The sequence below is a fragment of the Globicephala melas genome, chromosome 12, assembly GCF_963455315.2.
Source record: "Globicephala melas chromosome 12, mGloMel1.2, whole genome shotgun sequence".
Classification (NCBI taxonomy): Eukaryota; Metazoa; Chordata; class Mammalia; order Artiodactyla; family Delphinidae; genus Globicephala; species Globicephala melas.
Window position 1 is genome coordinate 83,156,344 of NC_083325.1, and position 18,210 is coordinate 83,174,553.

At 42.3% G+C, this 18,210-nt stretch overlaps 1 protein-coding gene across 1 annotated transcript in view; it reads right to left on the reverse strand.

The window, feature by feature from the left end:
* GRHL1 (grainyhead like transcription factor 1) overlaps window positions 1–16,756 on the reverse strand; it is a 44,547-nt gene extending 27,791 nt beyond the window's left edge. Inside the window, 8 exon segments of the mRNA XM_060309307.1 lie at window positions 5,713–5,807; window positions 6,778–6,889; window positions 7,075–7,231; window positions 8,679–8,755; window positions 9,801–10,191; window positions 12,060–12,130; window positions 14,635–14,821; window positions 16,728–16,756. Of these exon segments, the coding sequence (XP_060165290.1) occupies window positions 5,713–5,807; window positions 6,778–6,889; window positions 7,075–7,231; window positions 8,679–8,755; window positions 9,801–10,191; window positions 12,060–12,130; window positions 14,635–14,821; window positions 16,728–16,756 (1,119 nt within the window).
* Window positions 16,757–18,210: the final 1,454 nt, after the last annotated feature.

Genomic DNA, 18,210 nt, shown 5'->3' on the forward strand with positions numbered 1-18,210 from the left:
AGAGTCTTACCTACTGGGCCACCAGGGAAGTCCTTTATCTTTGTTTTAAAAGTAACAGTGCTTCCTGGCTTCCTTTTCTAGTTAGGTCAGGAAGGATACACTTTTGTTTTAAATCTCCTGCCTATATTTAATTGCAATTGCAAGATGTTTGACTCACCTCTCCCTCCTCCCTCCCGTTCACACTGGAAATGTAAAGTTGAGAAACAAACCAAACCTGTCCCTGCTTAATGCAACCAAACTGGCAACACCTTATTTTACTGGAGCACTTGACGGCTGCTTCACCAGAATGGAATCCCTATAAATGCAAGCGATACGCTCAGTCCAAACAAATTAAAAATTACTCTCACGATGGATTCCAAATATTACGCTTAGACAAAACAACAAACTGTTACTAAACTCATAAATCTGCATCCCACAGCACACACAAAAAGTCTTAAGTTCGCGCTTCCCTGGTGGCGCAGTGGTTGAGAGTCCGCCTGCCGATGCAGGGGACGCGGGTTCGTGCCCCGGTCCGGGAAGATCCCACATGCCGCGGAGCGGCTGGGCCCGTGAGCCATGGCCGCTGAGCCTGTGCGTCCGGAGCCTGTGCTCCGCAACGGGAGAGGCCACAACAGTGAGAGGCCCGCGTACCACACACACACAAAAAAAAGTCTTAAGTTCAAGTTACCAACATGGTTCCACCCCTCTGACAGAATGAACTCCGGGAGCCTCAATAATCCTCGGCAGGAACCCCATACACTTTTGCTGAGACAGGAGACAAAAGGGAAAGATACCAGGGCTCCAGCCGGACCCAGGCCCCCCGTGCTCAAGCCTCTCAGTGCTCCAGACAGGCTCTGCATTCTACTCTAATCCTCTTTCTTTTGTAACACGAGCCTCTCCATGACAGAAAACATTTGGTTCCAAAGGACAATCCTGCAGAATGCCTTGGAGTTCCTCCTTAGAGCTGACAGATTCATAATTAAAAGTAAAAGCACAAAGTGCTCTCTCACTGAGGGTCTTCTCCCTCCGGGGAAGGGGATGCTCTGATTTTGTCCTATCCTTTCTCTGCAGGCCAAGGCACCACCCTGAAGGTGAAACATGTGAAGGAAGTGAACCATGAAGACATGAACAGCCTGTTGAGATGGGCTCTGTCCCGCCAGAGATACGATCCTGCCACAAGGACAAGGTGCAGTTCCCTCTGCCCGCGAGAAGGCTCATCACACCTGATCCCGGAGTGCCTCCTTCTGTGGGTCTGATGAAGACATCGGGAAGCACCGGCTTCCAGCACGGCATGGCGGGACAACTCACGAGTCTTCGGGTTGTTTTAAGCCACGGGTGCAAAATCCAGTATAAAGAAACTCAGACTCCACACCTATTCCTTGTCTGACACTGCTCACTCCAGGTGGAGCTCTAGTGCGTGTCTGACGGCAAGCTCTTTTCTGCTACTATTTAAAAAACGAAATGTATGAATGGTAGCTGCACCCCAATCCACCTTCCAGTAAGGATTAGAAGTCACCTCTGGGAAAAACATGTTAGATATTTTGTATCCCTGGGGTTTCATTACATCTTTAAAAGGTCTGCTTCATACTCATGGAGATCATAGCCACACACAGACGATCAAAGCGATCTTGAGCTCTGCTTTCAACTGCACCTGTTTTCCCATTTCTCATACTGTCTAGTTAAGTATAACCATGTCCTATACCACCAAGAGATATCCCTTCCTGGGAATGCTCCCCTGGAGGCCAGGGATCCCTCAGAGCTGGCTGACTCAATGTTCACTTGATTCCATACAGAGGTTTTTTGGTTTATAATTTCCTCTCCTTTGTAGGTAAACATCACTCATCCAACAATCAACATAAACTGTTTCCCTGTAGCAAAAGTGGTCTACTTACCACGGGAATTTATATTAGTGAATCCATAATGCTGCTCTATTAATATGAATGCTGACACTTTTAAATATTCCCTCGTCAGGAACACCTTCTGTCCATTACAAGGTGTAGATTCTTACCTCCTCAGGTGATCTCATTTGGATGACCAAGCAGCAAACATCTTCCCACCTGGAGGACTAAGCACTTTCTCACGGGTACTGAGCAGGCAGCACTGACCCGTTAAGTGTGAACGCAGAGAAGGCACCTCAGCACAGTGCCTGGCATAAAACCGACATTCAAAGAAGTTAATTCTCTCTCCCTAACTTCTTTTTCCTCTGTTTATTTTAGATCTTCAGGCTTCATATCACTATCCAAATCTCAAAGCTCTTGTAAACTCTTAGATTTACAATCCAAGCAAAAAATTATACCCTAGTCCATGATGTGCAGCCTATCTAGAGTTACTCACTTGGTTGTGGAAATGCTGAAACTGGTGCAGAACAGATAACCCCAACTTCTAAATTATTTGCGGCTCCAAAGTTCATTTGTAAAGTTTCTTTTCCTTAGAAACGTGATGTTATATTTAGGATCTCAGGCCACAAATGCCTATTTGACACACAATCCATCTGAACTACAATACCAGCGTTTCTGCCGGGATGGAGCACAGTACCATGGACACAGCAGGCACTTGGATATTTGTTGGGTAAAGTTATGAAGTCCTGCAACTGGGGGCAGGGTGCACAGCTGGCTTTGGATGAAATCTTCCTATAGTCTAAGTCTGTGTCTATCTTCCTCCCACCTTCCTGATGTCTCCTCATGCCCAACAATTTCCTAATCCTCTCTTCCCAAAGGGACCAGTGCCCTCCTATCTTACAAACTGTAAACTTCAGCATCTCACCAGAGCACCTTATTTTAATGTTTCAAAGGGAACCACTTCTTCTCCCTGCCAAAATTACCTCAAGCAGCTGATCTCAGCCATATATCAGGAGGGAAGAAATCTGATTAAGTTATTTCTCAATGAAATGTGAATGTCAGATAAACTATAATTTGTGTAGATATTCCTGACTCTTAAAAAGATGCCCGACCACCCAAACAAATCTAATTTTGTGTGGAGTACAGAAAAATGAATGAAATAGGTATATACAGTAGAGAGATCAGGGCCACCAGGGGGGATTGCTTCTCAGATATTTCTGCTTTTCAAAGCAACTTCCTTCTCCCCTGCTGCTTTGAAGTCTAATAACTTTTTTTTAAACAAGTTTCATAACGTCTTCAAGTTTCCATGGTAACAGCAAGTATATGATTATGCCGGTGATGGAGTGTGTACAGGGACAGGATGAGTCTAGCTTGGACAGTGCTTTTCCCAACCTAGAACCTAAGCCAAGGTGTTCAAGATTCAACCTGACACGTCCTAAAAACAATCACCTCCAAAGAGCAGCAGAAGCTACAGAGAAGATTCTCATGTTGACCCTGGGCTGGAATTCTGGTTTTGCTCCTCCTGGCTTGGCCAAAAGGGTATATTAGATATCTTTAAAAAGTGGGGGAAGAAGGGAATGCCACATGTCTCCAAGAAACCCTATGTTTGTGGGGGAGAATGACCTGGAATTAAGAATCAACAAATGTGTCCTAAATTAGAACAAGAAAGTGGGTTGCTTTCAAAATAAGAAGTGAAAAAAATCTATACAGGATTCTGCATGTATATCTATTCACTCTTGTTGCCCTGGGGCATCAAGTGCTTTCAGTGTGAAAACAGAAAACATCAACTTGCAGGGAAAGCAAAATATCTACAGACTTAATTTCAACACACACTTGAAGATGATGCCTGATATCAGCTTCAAAAGGCAGTAGCCTCATTAAGAAATGACACGAGCCCCATCTGGGGGCTGGCAAAGGCTTAAAAAATCAAGTCAGTGCTGGGGGTCTGGAAAGGAGAATGAAACTGAATTTCCCTACATCAATTAACAATGCTATTAAGGCTACTTAGGACATGCCTCCGACAATACTTCTTAATACAAACAAGCTGAAGGCCTTCAGAGTAAAACCAGCCATTAACCCTACCCAGTCATCTGGACTTCCATTACTCCCGCCCTGAAGAGTGACACATCAAACAAAGCACCCTGCCCACACGCAGGGCCTTTCCGCCAAGATCTCCATGTACCCTGACAAGTGCTTATTAGTCCTGACGACACCCCAGCAAAGAAGAGAGTTGACCACTGTGGCCTTTTTATTCTCCTAGGCGGAAAAGAGGGGGAAAACTAAGCCAGTGAATCAAGGGACCAGTCCAAGGTCACAGATAAGTCAGAAAAATGAACTCAGGACTTCGATGCGCTTGATCAGCTCCTCCGCAATTTCTCCATCAGGCCCTAATGGCAAATAGGACAAATTTCCCTAGCTTGATTTAAGAACAGAAGCACCCGGGGGGCACACGGCCAACTCTTCTTACAGGCTGCTTGCATGTTGAGTCCTATTATGATATTTAATTTCAGAATAACTCTAACAACATTTGTATAAAACGAAATGTTTACTTTTCCTTCTACTAGCTTCTCTGTAGTGAATTCACTCTTTAATCAAGCACCAAACTCTGGACTAAGCAGCCTGAAGACGTTTGCATAGGATGGAGGTGGTCAGTAGGATAACTTTAAGGCAATTACAGCAACTTAAGCTTCCTAACAGACTGGCAGACCCCACTTACTACATCCTGCACTCTTAAGACACACTTTTGCCTTAGACACCATAACCATAGTACGAAAGGAAAGTAATTATAATACAAAGTTAACACGGGTCTCAAGAATCCAGTCATATGATTTTTAATAGCAAGGCTAGGTGGGAAAAAATTAAATTCTACAATACTTAGGACCTAACTCAGTGTCTTATTCCATAATTGCTAAAATTCTTGTTGAATAAATAAAAGAGAAAATAGAAGAAAGGTTGAGAAAGGACAGGAAGGTGATGGTAACTTTGTACCTGGTCCTTGATATACAAAAGTGTTCCTACGACTGCAACCAACAGTAAAGATCAGTCTGACTTGAGCAACTGCCCGAAATTAGTGTGTTTCTATTGTGTTGCCTGAGCTCCAAATTTTAAACTAAGGCAAAAAAAAATACCAGAGTGCTAATAATTTAGTGAAGAGATGGGTTCTACTAAAAGGGAAGAAGGCTGTAGGAAGGGCAGCATGACTGAAAAATCTGCTTAATTTTTCTTAAAAGGTACTAAAACTTCCAAATACAATTATCCAAATGACCATCTGAATTGGAGGCAACTCTTCACTTGTCAAAGCCCAAGAGAGAAGAACCGTAAGCAAGTTGTGTTCCCAGGGTAGCGACACAAGACGGAGCACTAATGACAACCTGTACTCGAGGACCTTTCTGAAGAAACGCCACCAGCTTCACAGGCCCTGTTCCAATCACCCTTACTACACACCCGGAGGAGGGAAGAGTCAGGAACTGATTCCACTCTGCAAAGGAGGAAATGGAGCCCAGAGTGAGGAGTCAGACTCGAGGCCAGACAGTGGCTGCTGGCCCTGCTGCGGGAGAAGAGAACAGACAGGGGAGAGGGACGGTTCTGTACATCTGGGAAAGTGCCATATGTCCAGAAAATGTGAACCAGTGAAAAGACAGAAAGTGAGAACCAGCTGGCTGAGGAACAGGACACACGGACAGGCTGAGCAGGGGGCCTGTTTCGTCCTGTCCTGCTTCAAGCCCCTCATGACCATGGCCTTCCTAGCCTCGCTTGTTCTCCCTCCTCCTTAGCAAAGGAGGGAAAACAAGTAAAACTGAAAAAAACAAAAAAAAAATCGGTTGTCCAATCACTAAGCTCCTCCCACTCCTCAAAGAGCTGGTTAACACAGGAGTCCCTGGACTTCGTTACCTACCTTTGCTTCATCATTAATGTCCCAAGTGAAAGAAATGGCATTATAAGCAATCTCCTCAATGTTACTTATGGTGTTGAAGCTTTCTTTGTAGTCAGCTGTATGAGGGACGAGAAAGAAAAAGAAAGTCGTGGTTTCTAGTTTCCAACATGAGGTTACAGCAGTTCAATGTAAGATTCAGCTTTTCATATTATCACTGCTGGATACTTTAAATTAACATTTTGTTGGGTTGAAAGAAGCTCAAAAAAGGAAGAAAAAGAATCACAATTTTTGTAATGGAGGCAAGCTTAGACATTTTTAAATTTATCCCATTTTATCAAAATTAGGACACTTAGGTCTAAAAAGTTTAAATAACTGTCCCAAGGCCACAAAACTAAGTCCAGAGAATCAAGACTGGAACTCAGTTCTTTTCATTCTTCTGAAAGAGAACATGAATATTACCACAGGCAAAGAAAAGAAGTAACACAAAGATTAAGAGCCATCTTGCGATACAGACAATGGTCTTACATGAAAATTATATACATGGCAAGAACACGGGTTTTCACAAAGCTACCTGACTAAATATGGATTTGCACAGGTCTGCTGCTCTTACTCCAAGTGATGAATCTCTGGGTCTATTTACAGACAGAAGAGACTTTCGATGCAGTTCAACATGGAACTAGGGAAGACTGTGAGTTGCTGCACAGCAGCAGTATTTTCTTTAACTTGGTGATTTTTTTTCCCTCCACCTATTACCATCTCCAAATAATCAGAATCTCTTAAAGAAGACACTACCCCTCAAACAATTTGTAGACTGAAAAGCAGGACACTCTTACACGAGCTGGCGCTACAGCTCCTGGCCCCAGTGTCACATGGAAAGCCACCACATGGGGCATATGTCCTCATGAAGGAAGTAATGTTAAGAGCACCGATTCCAGGAGGCCAAGGACAATGTTTGGAACAGATCAGTAGCTGGCATAAAAATTCAAATGCATTCGGCAGGAAGCTGATCACTGCCAAAAATAACTGGATTTAGAAAACTGGATGCTTGCACCTCTGGGAATAAAAGCAGGCTCCGGAGCTACTTACCTATGTCAATGCATCTTTGTTTAGCCGTGTGCTGCCGCGAGTGCCAGTATTTCCAGTGCCTTAACTGATCTTCCCTGCTTTTGTCCTCGGCAAAAACCACCATGATCACACTCTGTGAAAGAGAATGCGTCACGACGTAAAGACACGAAGGCGTGAGTATCTTTTGGAAAACTTAGTTCTCGATTTTGCGGTGAATTAAAACTGCAATTTCAGATCTTAATTTAGATCTGCCTCAGACCTGGAACTAGTAAGCTCTGACCAGCTTTCCCAGAGACGAGAACTGATAGCAGGACTTACTCGGACTTTGCTGATGGGGTGGTGGATGCCCTCGTTGCTGCTCACTTCCTTCAAGGTGACAGGATAGAACTGGCCTTTGTTCAGGTACGTCATGGTGCTATCTCCCGGCTTCTGTCGGAGCGATTTTGAGGCTTCTAGGGTATATTCAAAGTTGTTCCTAGAAAACAAAAAAACTCACAGATCTCTAATTCACTCTCTTGGAAGCTTCTTAAATGCCTGAGCTCAAACTTGACATGCTTTAGTGTGGATGTATGCAGAGAGCAGATGACTAGAAACATCCAACTGACCATGTCATGCTATAAATAGATAGCAGTTGCTGCTTTTTCCAGAGTAAATATAATCTTAAGCAACCCAGAAATTCTCAAATCTCTCAGATGTGGGACTACTAAATGCCTACTAGAAAATCTGTGAAGTGATGTTAACAAATTAGAAGTTTGGAGGCAAAGGATATTAATGATATGAATGAGTGAAAAGCACTCCGGAAGGAACTCTCACAAGACATGCTACCAACCTGGTATTTACCCAGCAAAGGTTGCAAACAGGAGGCCGGGAGGCCTCTGACTAAATGTGATTTGGCCTGCCAGCACTTTTTTGTTGTTTTTGCTTATAATTTAAATGTACTCAGATGGCGCTCCACGGTTGTCTACATTTTCTTTTATCTTATAGCACCACGTCTATATTCCCCTGAAGTTTTTTAATAACCTTGTTGGGCCAGGGGTTGGCAAATTACTCCTATTTTTATACATAAAGTTTTATTGGAATGTAGCCACGCCCTTTGTTTACACATTACGGCTGCTTCTGTGCTTCAGCGACAGAGCTGGGCAAAGCTGGGCAGTTTCGACAGAGGCTGTATGGCCCACAAAGCCTAAAATATTTACTATCTGATCGTTTACAGAAAAAGTTTGTTGACCCCTATCCTAGATCCTGAAGGCATTTGAGTTTGTGACTCCTGTACCTTGAGGCAGGTCTATAAGGCAGTCTCAATTCCCATAAAATCCTAGACTTTTAAATAAAACTTTTATTTAAAAATACAGCACACATAAAAATGCATAAAACGAAATTACACTCCTAAAAAAACTAAACATGTTTATATATAACTTGGAAAATATTGACATTTCCAGAGTGAGATGCAATTTTGTGACATATAAAAGAGGTTGTCAGCCCAGTAAACAGTTGACTCCATTTATTTTATCATTAGTGAGACTAATAAAAATATAAAAGCCTCTATCCACCTGATGTTATTCCTAAATTCTCACAGAATTATACACTTTTGCAAACAGAAGGGACCTCAGATCTAATTTAATCCCTTCACCTCTTCTCTGAGATTCCATTCTACTACCACTACTACTACCATCACATAAAGAAACCGAAGGAAAGAAAAAGCACCAACACCAAGAATTAGGGAAACATGAAACACAGTTCAGAGTGCAAAACTGAATGCACTAAAGCAAACGTCCTCCAGCAAAGACGTCACCACACTGACTGCAAGGAAGTAAAGTTGAAAGCTGCGAAAGCCACCTCTGATTTTCCAAGATCAAATTAACAAAAAGGAAGTAAGTCGTACAAGCTGAAAGTTACAAATCAAATTAAAAGACAACTATTACCCAGAAACACTGTCAAAAACATAGTCCTCTGAATTCATGCCAGGCATCCGCAGACTGAGATCCGAGGGGAAGAAAACCTGAAATATCAACGTGATAAGCCACAACGATGTAACTGGTTATCAGGCTCACTAAAGACCAACGTCTGGTACAGCATCAGAGCATGTGGCTTACAGCAACCCACCACTCTTCCAAAGTTTGTCTGAAACAAAAATTTTGATGCTACAAAAAATTTTAAAAGAAAATTAAAAAGAAAAAAATATCCATTTATACATCCCTTGATTAAATTAAGACAATTTACATAAGTGCTCCCACAAAGCGCTTCCTTCTTCTCTCTTCCCATCTTTCCCACACATCCCAATTCTGTCCAAACTCTGGAATGTGCAACCAAAATCTCACGACTTTTAGGAGTTAGCTCTATCGCTGCACCAAGTTAAGATACAGTATCAAGTCGGCACCACGGCTGGATGGATCGGTGCACTCTCCCAGGAAAGGTTACTATTCTACTAACTCTGTAAGTGGAGACGGATGCTCCTTTCCCCCATAAGTCATTAAATACAGTTCCAAACGTCCTCAGTCCCTAACTTTTACCCGAGTGACATGTTCATCACCACAGAGCCCTCAGAAGTAATTGGAATTAATTGGTAAATGTCACACAATGCAGTTGTCATCAAGCTCTACCCGCCTCCCCGACAATGTACCAAGCAAGAAACACTAAGCAAATATATGATAAATCATTTTATATTAAGACCAGTTGCGGGGAGCTTGTTTTGGTCTAGGACAAAAGCCGAAAACAGACTGTGTGCCTATGTCTGCTGTCCACGGAAGATTAAGTATGCAGCTCTCCTCATTCTCCAGCAAATCACTTTGCTGAAATCATAATTGTTAACTCGGCTGCTTGTAAGATTAGCCATGTGCCCTTGATAATAATTTCTGGTTTTATAGGTTTAGTTTACAAATTATACCCATGGACCTTTTCTCTTTAAGAAAAAAAGAAAAACAACTCTTTTGTTCCCAATCCACTGAATTCAGGCTGAGTTTCAAGCTTACATAACAAGGAAGAGGTGGAACCCAATACTTATACAAACACACAGCGTCTTAGGAAGATGCTTTCATTTCCTGTACCTCCTGAACGCCTTCCTTGAAGGTCTCTGAGAAGGTAGAGTCTGGAGTACGCCTTTGAGCATTTGGGGGTTGAGCACCAGAGCTGAACTGGTCAGCATTCAGGTTCCGGTCGAAAACCACCACACGCTCTGTGGGCTCAGGATGATACACTGCTGGGGGGATCCCCACAGTAAAGCCGTGGTGCTGGGTCTCCGTCTTGATGGAGTGGGTAGGCATCGCTGCTATGGAGACAGTGACCGTGGTGTCAGGAGCTGTCAGATGGCCCCTCTTGTCGATGCCCAGCTGGTTGCCATGGGGAAGGACAATGTTAAATGGCACATTTTTCAGCACTTGCACTCTGTTTTCTCCAGCAGAAATGAGGGGCTGCTCAGTCACGTTTGATATGCTATTTCTTTAAGAAAAGAAAAGAAAATTGTGTTTTCAAACTCAATGCTGATACAGTTCCTTGACAATTTTAATCTTCCTAATGGCATTGGGCTATTGGGTCCCGTGCAATAATAATACTATACTTGGTAGAAACAAAATAAATAGGAAATGGCACAACAACCCGTTACCAGAGAAAGGGAAAAAAATGCATTATAGTTACAGGGCAAGTAAAATCCAGAAGTACTGAGTAAAATTTCATTTGAAATGCTGAGAACTCAGAGCGTTCCTCTACTATATTTTATTTCCAATAATCCTATAAAATGATCATATTTTACTAGAAGCCTGAAGCTACAAACGTGATTAACTGGAGCAGTACAGGCTGGTGGTTAAAGTACAGACTCTACGGTCAGACAATGTAGATTCAAAATCCTTCAGTAACTACGTGCTCATCTATAAAATGGGGATAATGATGGTACCTATCCTCACAAGGTGGTGATGAGGATGAAACGAGAATTTGCGTATAATGATGCCTGGCACACGGGCTCAGGAAGTGTGAGGTACTTGGTCCTCAACCACCACTTCTCCCAGTACTTAGACTCACTTGCTTTCCCTATATTTGCACAAATTACTTTTGGCTTAATAAATATCCTGGGCAATATAAGATGATTTTTAGTTTAGAGTAAAATTGATACATCTTCAAAGCCCCCTCAAACCATATAGGCTGATACCTTTAAGGGAAAAAAGCTATTCGGCAACTCTGCACGTTTCAAGATCAATAAAATATTCAAACCTTAAACCATAAGTTCACTCCCAAGACTGTCTTAAAGAAATTTCTTTAGAGAAAAAGGAAAAAGCTATTTAGAAAGCTGTTCATTAAGGCTTTGTAATAGCAAAAATCAGATACAGCCTTAATGTTAAGGATAGCTAGGGTCTGCCTTAAAATATTCTAGCAAAAATAAAATTTAAAAATTAATTAATTAGAAAGTTGGAGAAGAGGGAAGAGTAGATCAAAAAGGAGGAAGTAAGTTGATAACAGTTGAAGCTGAGTAGCTACTGGCTTATACTATTTCTCTACTTTTGTTATGTTTGAAAGTGCCTATAACAAAAATTAAAAAATAAAAGCCATAAGCCCTTTTCCAAATTATGAAGATTAAAACAGCAATATGGAAAATATTTATGAAATATACTGAGTAGAAGAAAATCCTATCTGTGAATATAATCACAGCCCCATAAAATGCTCCTGCACGCCCAAACGGCAAACAACTAAACTGTGAGCACAGTGGGATTCTGAGTGATCATTCTTTCTTCAAAAATGTTTTATTCTTTTATTACTAATAGAACACAGGGCAATTTAAAAGGCACATTTAACTTTTTTTCTTCATGGCTATAAAGTCAAGGCTTAATTTGAATTTCTGAAAGTTTTAACCTAAAAGATTTCAAAAATAACCTCAACAGGAGTTTGGAATACAGCTGAACATACTTTATTAAATTCTACTCAGTTAGGCAGTTATTCAAGATCATTGATACTTATTTTTTTTAATGGACCCCCACCATTGCCTTAAGACACATCCTTCTTAAGAGAACCTAAAAGACAAATAAGCAAACAGTGCACTCACGTGGTTACTAAAAACATCCCTTTGGGTGCGGAGAAAGTTATTGCTTTTGTTTTCTAGAAAAGGCAACTACACCTAAAGAAACGGGTGACTTCTCAGCAATAGAATCGTAATTATTAGTGAGAGACAAATCAGTAATGAAATCTGAATTCAGATATTAAGAGGCCAACTTACCCATCTCTTCCACCAGCGCCTGTTCATTTAAACAAACTTTTGCTTTATTTTCACAGAAACCTGGCATTTTCAAGTGTACTGTTTTATGCTCTGTATTAAACATTACCTTTTGCTATGATCTGGCTCTGGGTGCTCAACATCTGGCTTTGCTGTTGATGACCTTCTCTCTCGTGGAACCTTAGATATTAACACACATGACAACAATTTAGTTCTTACTCATGAAGTAGAGACACAGTCCTTACTTTTCAGTAAGCTCAACCATTCACATGCCTACTGACTGCCTACCGAACCCCAGGCTCTGAGGACACGCGACGAATAAGACAGTATCTGCCCTCAAGGAGTTTACAATCTGGTCACCGGGTTGATATGTAAAAACCAACTTTTATTTAGTTGCCAAATAAATTCAGAATATCCAACATTTACTTTGTCATTGAGTTTGGGTTTTATCTGTTAAAAGAAATACCTCTGGTCTGGTTCTACCCATTTATCTACATAATGTAATAGAGAAGAAGCTACTGAAAACACAACTGCGCTCTTTCAACATTCTCCCTGCTCTTCTCTGCTACCCTTCCTTTCAGATCAAACGCAAAACCAAAATGATCAGCCATATTAACGGTTCACTCCAAGATCCAAATGTTGGCTCCAAATGATAAATTTCTTTAGATACGTTGGGATTTACACTGTCTGTTACCCAAAGGACAAATCAAACTCTGTTGGGTCTATTCCTTTTTTGATTCTGCTCCCCTTTGCATAGGAGGTGACAGCAGGCAAACATTACTGGGTGTACTGCAGACATCAACCCAGCTGAGACTTATTCCCAACATGTACTCCAAAACCACTAAGATGTTTGAAACTGGTTTTCAATGTGAACGTAGAAATTCTATTCCTACATTCTTATTCTCCCCTTAAAGACAAAATAAATTATTGTTTTACGTATTAACAACACGCTTTTAAAGCTTTACCAAAGTTATTATATAAAAATGACTGATGGTTACACCCAAAGAATTGAAACAAATAAGTCAGTTTATTTAAAAAGGAAAATAAATAACCCTACAGCTATTGCAAGAAGGCTGACATGCAGTACTACTAAGATTGCCACCCTTAATGGACAGACATGAGGATTTATCTCCTAAGATGTAAAATACTTTTAGGATGACCCTTTATTTAAAATACACACACATACAACCACTGCAATTAGTGTTATTACACAGGTCTTTCTGGCACTAAACTTGTTGGGTTTCTCCCATTCTCAAAAGTTTCAATTAAAAATATGTAACTTCAAACTTCATACTTAATACATAGAAATTTATGGTTTTACACTGAGTCAATAAAACAAGCCATAAGAAGAAGAGATAATACAAGTCCTATTTGTGGCACACGTCCCAGGCAAGGGTTTCTTCTAGCATCCTCGGTTACTGTGCAAGTTTCCATTCATATTTAAGGGAAAAAAACTTACCTCAGACCTCAAACACAAGCTGGACACATGGCCTCATACCAGAAAACAATTAAATCTTTTGTTTAGGTCGCCCCCCCCCATTTTGATAATCAAACTATCTTCTTTGCTTTTTACCCTCTGCATTTCTTGTATTCAGAGAAGAATACAGTGTCAGAATGTAACAGAGGGCACGCAACTGGTGAATCTGGGTGAGAGTATCTGGGAGTTAATTATCTTGTTATTCTAAGTTTTCTATAGGTTTGAACGTTTCAAAAACAAAGAGATGGTAAAAATAAGCTGTAATATATAGCCATTCCTGGGCTGTATCTTACAGTTTATATATATACGGGCTATGGGTCAGAGAGAAGAACGCCAAAGTAAAGCCAGCAAGCAGAGCCTGCCCCCCACAGGGCAGCGAGGCACACTGAGGCGGGCGCTTGGGCGCAACCTGAAACCCTGGCTGCAACACATACCAGTTGTGTGACCTGAGAATCTTATTTTTATCATCTGCAAAACAGGGATAATAGCACATATTTTCCAGGATTGCTGGAGGGATCAGAAATCACATTCATTCTGGTAACATGGCTAGCACAATACAGGTAAGTGGTAGCTAGTATTATTAGGATAATGATGACGGTACAGATCAGGGGTGTCATCTCCAGATAGGAACACCATGTAAAACTCCAGGCGGAGAACAGGCTGTGTTTAATTAAGACTAATCCAAATCTCTAGGAACAGGCAACAAAATATATCCTGACCTTAGAACCAGAAAGTCCAAGGCTAGAAAATACGGGTTTTGTTTTTTTCATGAATCCCACAATCAAATCAATCAAATCAAATGCTCTGTAAGATCATTTAGGGAAAAGGAAACCACTCTGACTACATAGGAATAAAGGTTAGAGCACAGGTAAATGAACCAACGTCCACTCTTGATGGCACTAAGAACTACCTCTGGAAAAATGATCAATCTCATTAAGGCACAGGTAACATCTTTTATGGGAGCTTCACCTTTCAGATAGAGCCAGAACAGCTGGCTACTTTACACATTTTAAAAATGACCCGTTGATTCTACGATTGTAGATTTTCAGCTTTGAACCACAGTAAGTCAAAGTACTCATTAAACTATTTATAGTCACTACAGAAGCAACCTGCATTACATTCTACCAGCAAATTACTGTTTTATATGCTGTTGAATCAAGTGTGCCTTGGGCTGTTGTTAGGGTTTTTAAAGAGCAGGCAAACGCACCTTGTAGTAGTCATAGAGCAAGCCCAGCGCAGCTGCACTGTCTTCATCTCCATTGATGCTCATCATCGCTTTGGTTGCTGCAGTGAGAGGGTTTTCCAGGAAAGATTTCCAGGCTTCATCCTCACTAGTGTAGGAACGACGCTGTGGATAAAGTGCTTCATTCTGAAGAACCAACACTGGCCGTTTGCTTAGGAGAAATTTTTTTAAGAAGAAAAAATATATATATATCTCTATCTCACATCTTTTTCTACTGCAGGTCATCATAAGCTAATTCTTTAAAAGGCAAACAACCAATTCCTTGATGTTCCAATAAAATAGTCCATTGTTTCATCAATGACCCTAGTAAAGTTAAATTAAGACAAGATCAGAAGACAACCCGCTTAAATGCAGCCCAGTGGGTCACCCAGTAAGCTATAAGGTATTTAGGCAGCACAGGGAACCTGCAGTTAACCTGCACATGGAACCCAGGACACACTACCTGGCACAAAATAACCCCAAAACCAAAAGTCAAAAACCCACTCCAAGAAAATGTCAGGCTATGCAAACACTTTACAAAAACAAACACAAGGACAAAGTAAGGCAAAACAGAACATTCACTCTCTTCAGACATATACATTCAGGACTGTACCCTCTTACACAGAGTATATATATGGTTCAATCACCATGCTGGTATATGATATCTCCCTCTTTCTCCCGGTGATGCCATGCCTTAAAAACTACAAACAAAGGGGAGAGGAGGAGAAGACGGAAAGAAAAAGGGCGACTTGGTTTAATCCTCGGGGGTATATGAGAGAGTTAGAATATTCTACTGATTACCAGCAGACTGAGCATGGAATGTGGCCAAAGGGGACTGTAAATCAATAAGGAGGCACAATTCTCTGGCATGGGAGTTAACTGTTTATCGTAGAGATAAACACTTAAGAATCTACAACAATAAATGCAGCCACTGAACAAAAAGAGGTTTTTAAGGAAATAAGTGGAGAAATCAGTTTTTAAAAATCTTTACTGGTTTTTCATACTGGGCAAGAACTCTTCCACTTTAACACTGTAGTTCGGTGGGAAAAATCCAGAAAAATCAACGGAGAACTTAGTAGAGTCTTATAGAAGATTTAACTTAAAAGATTAAAGCAAACATGACTGATTCCAAAAACTTGAAATGTAAACAGCCTCAGTAACTGTTCAGTGGTTCTGTTTAGTAAGTCAATAAAGAGAAAAAGTGGAACACTACCTCCAGCAAAATCAAGCAGTTTTTTTTTTTAAGAAAAGCTTTTTAAATATTCAGAACTGCTCTGAATTATCACCATCCTAACAAAGCAAATTAAAGGATCAGTTCTCATTGCAACACACAAATGAAATATGTAAATTGCCTAAAGGTGACCTACCTACTCTAAAAGTGAATGTAGAAAGATTGATTATCTTCTCAAGTAATCAACAAGGTTAGGGTTTGGCAGTCACCCAGGCCCTTTAAAAACAGATACAGATTCAGAAAAAGGAGAACATCTTTGAAAAAAAGGGGGAAAAAAATCCTACAACTTAATTATCCTCAGTCAAAACTGTCTTATTTCAAAGCCAATGTTTTTACTCCTAAAGTCCTAGGAGCTCACATTTGGTAGGAAAAGTTTTGAGGTGGTATACTATTTTAACACAAAATAAACACGATGGGTTGTTCAAAGCACATGGTTGGTTTAAAAATGAAGACTTCCCACAAATCTCAAATTAAAAAAAAAAAATGTAATATACAAAGGGGCATTCCCTGCGCCATCAGGAGGACAGAACAACAGCCACTGAACCAGTGGTACTTTGGGGGTGATTTGGTGTCCTGCGCTATTATTAATAGTGTAATACCTACTTCCAGAAGATTATGACAGCACTTGGCTCATTCAATTCCCATAATGCTAGTTTTTCAGCTTCCCTTCTTCTCCCACCCCCATCCCAAATCTGCACAAGCAACGGAAAATAAATATTTTTTGCCAATGGTTTTGTTTGTGATCACCCTGAAGGTGTCTTAGATTTCCAAACTATGCCTCAGGCCAAAATTGGAGCTCTGGAAATATGCCTTATCTAAACTATAAGTCAAGAAATAAACACGAAACCAGCTGCCTTTTTTAGTCTACTTCCTCATGACAGTCAGGCTGTTGTTAGTCCCTAAAGCCTCATCACTGCCCTCTCCCTGAGTCTTAAACCCTTCACCAATGATCTCTGGAAGACTTCTGAAATACAGTTCAAGCAATAATTTATCTGCATATTCTACACCACAAGATTAATTGAAATTTAAGTTATCCATACATAATAATATCTAAACCTCTCATCCACAAGAAGAGCACCCTTAAACAAAGCGATCCTCAGCAAATAATTATAAAGCTGGGAGAGTTACCCCTCTGCCCTGGATTTACTGATCTCAAATACATTGACTGGTCGGGTGCGATTTACTTGGGTTTTTTTGGCGGTTTTCTGTTTCTTCTGTTTTTTGCAGCAATTTTATATTTACAGAAAGGCTGCAAAGAAAATACAGAACTGTCCCTCACCCAGTTACATTATCGCCTTACATTTGTGAAAATATTTCTTTAATCACGATCGCCAAAAAAGCACGTTAGTAAGCACAGTGCTCTCTAGTCTACCATCCTGATTTCAAAGTTCCATCCTCTTGATATTTCTGAGCATTGCTAGTTGCAATAATCCGTAATTACCATCAGTGAGGCAAGTGGGGAAAAAAAATGCAACAATTTTCTCAGCCAGGGAAAAGAAAATGCCAGGACACCGGAGCACTTCCACTTTCCCCTCAATTTCTCCTTTCGGAAGTTCTAGCAGCCTGGCCGAATGACACGGCTGAGCGACAGAGATTACCTGAGAAGCTCTCCCTTTCCAGCCGTGGAGCGCGTCCCAAAGAGCTCCACTGTCCCCCCTGAGCGAAAACGCCCCGGTGGGGACACGGGGCCGCCGGCGAGCAGAGCCCCAGCCCGCGAGTGGGGCACCCCGAAGCTCCCGCCGCGCACCCGGGTCACCGGAGAGCAGCAGCGGGGCGCGCCCGTGGGGTGGTCCCCCAGACCAGGACGCGGAGGCCGGGAGTGGCGGCTCCTCTCAGGAGTCAAGGCCCCCAAGGCAGGGGTCCCCTCAGGGGTCTTCGGGGGAACAAAGGCGGCCTGGGGTGCGGACAGGCAGAGGCCGCGGCGGAGAAGAAGGCGGGCGGCGAGACGCGAGACGCCCGCCCTCCCAGCCTGGCACCCCCGCCTCCTCGCCCGGCCTCGCACAGGCGCCCCCCGCCCGCCCGCCCGCCAGACCTCGCACCCGCCCCGGCCCTCGCCTCGCCCGTCCGCCCGCCCTGCCTCGCGGCAGGTGCGGCCGGCCGGCCGGCCGGCCGGGCAACAGGAGCCCGGCCGCACGGCCGGACTCGCCTGCCAGCGTCCTCACTCACTTGTCGTACTCCTGTGTCATCGTGCTCGCTCGCCGCTGCCGGGCCGCAGAACTGGACTTTCGGGTTGGGACAGTACACCCGATCCGGGGGGAGGAGGCGGCGGCGGCGGCGGCGGCGGCGGCGGCGGCGGCGGCGGGTCCAGAGCGGCGGCCCCGACGGGCTGG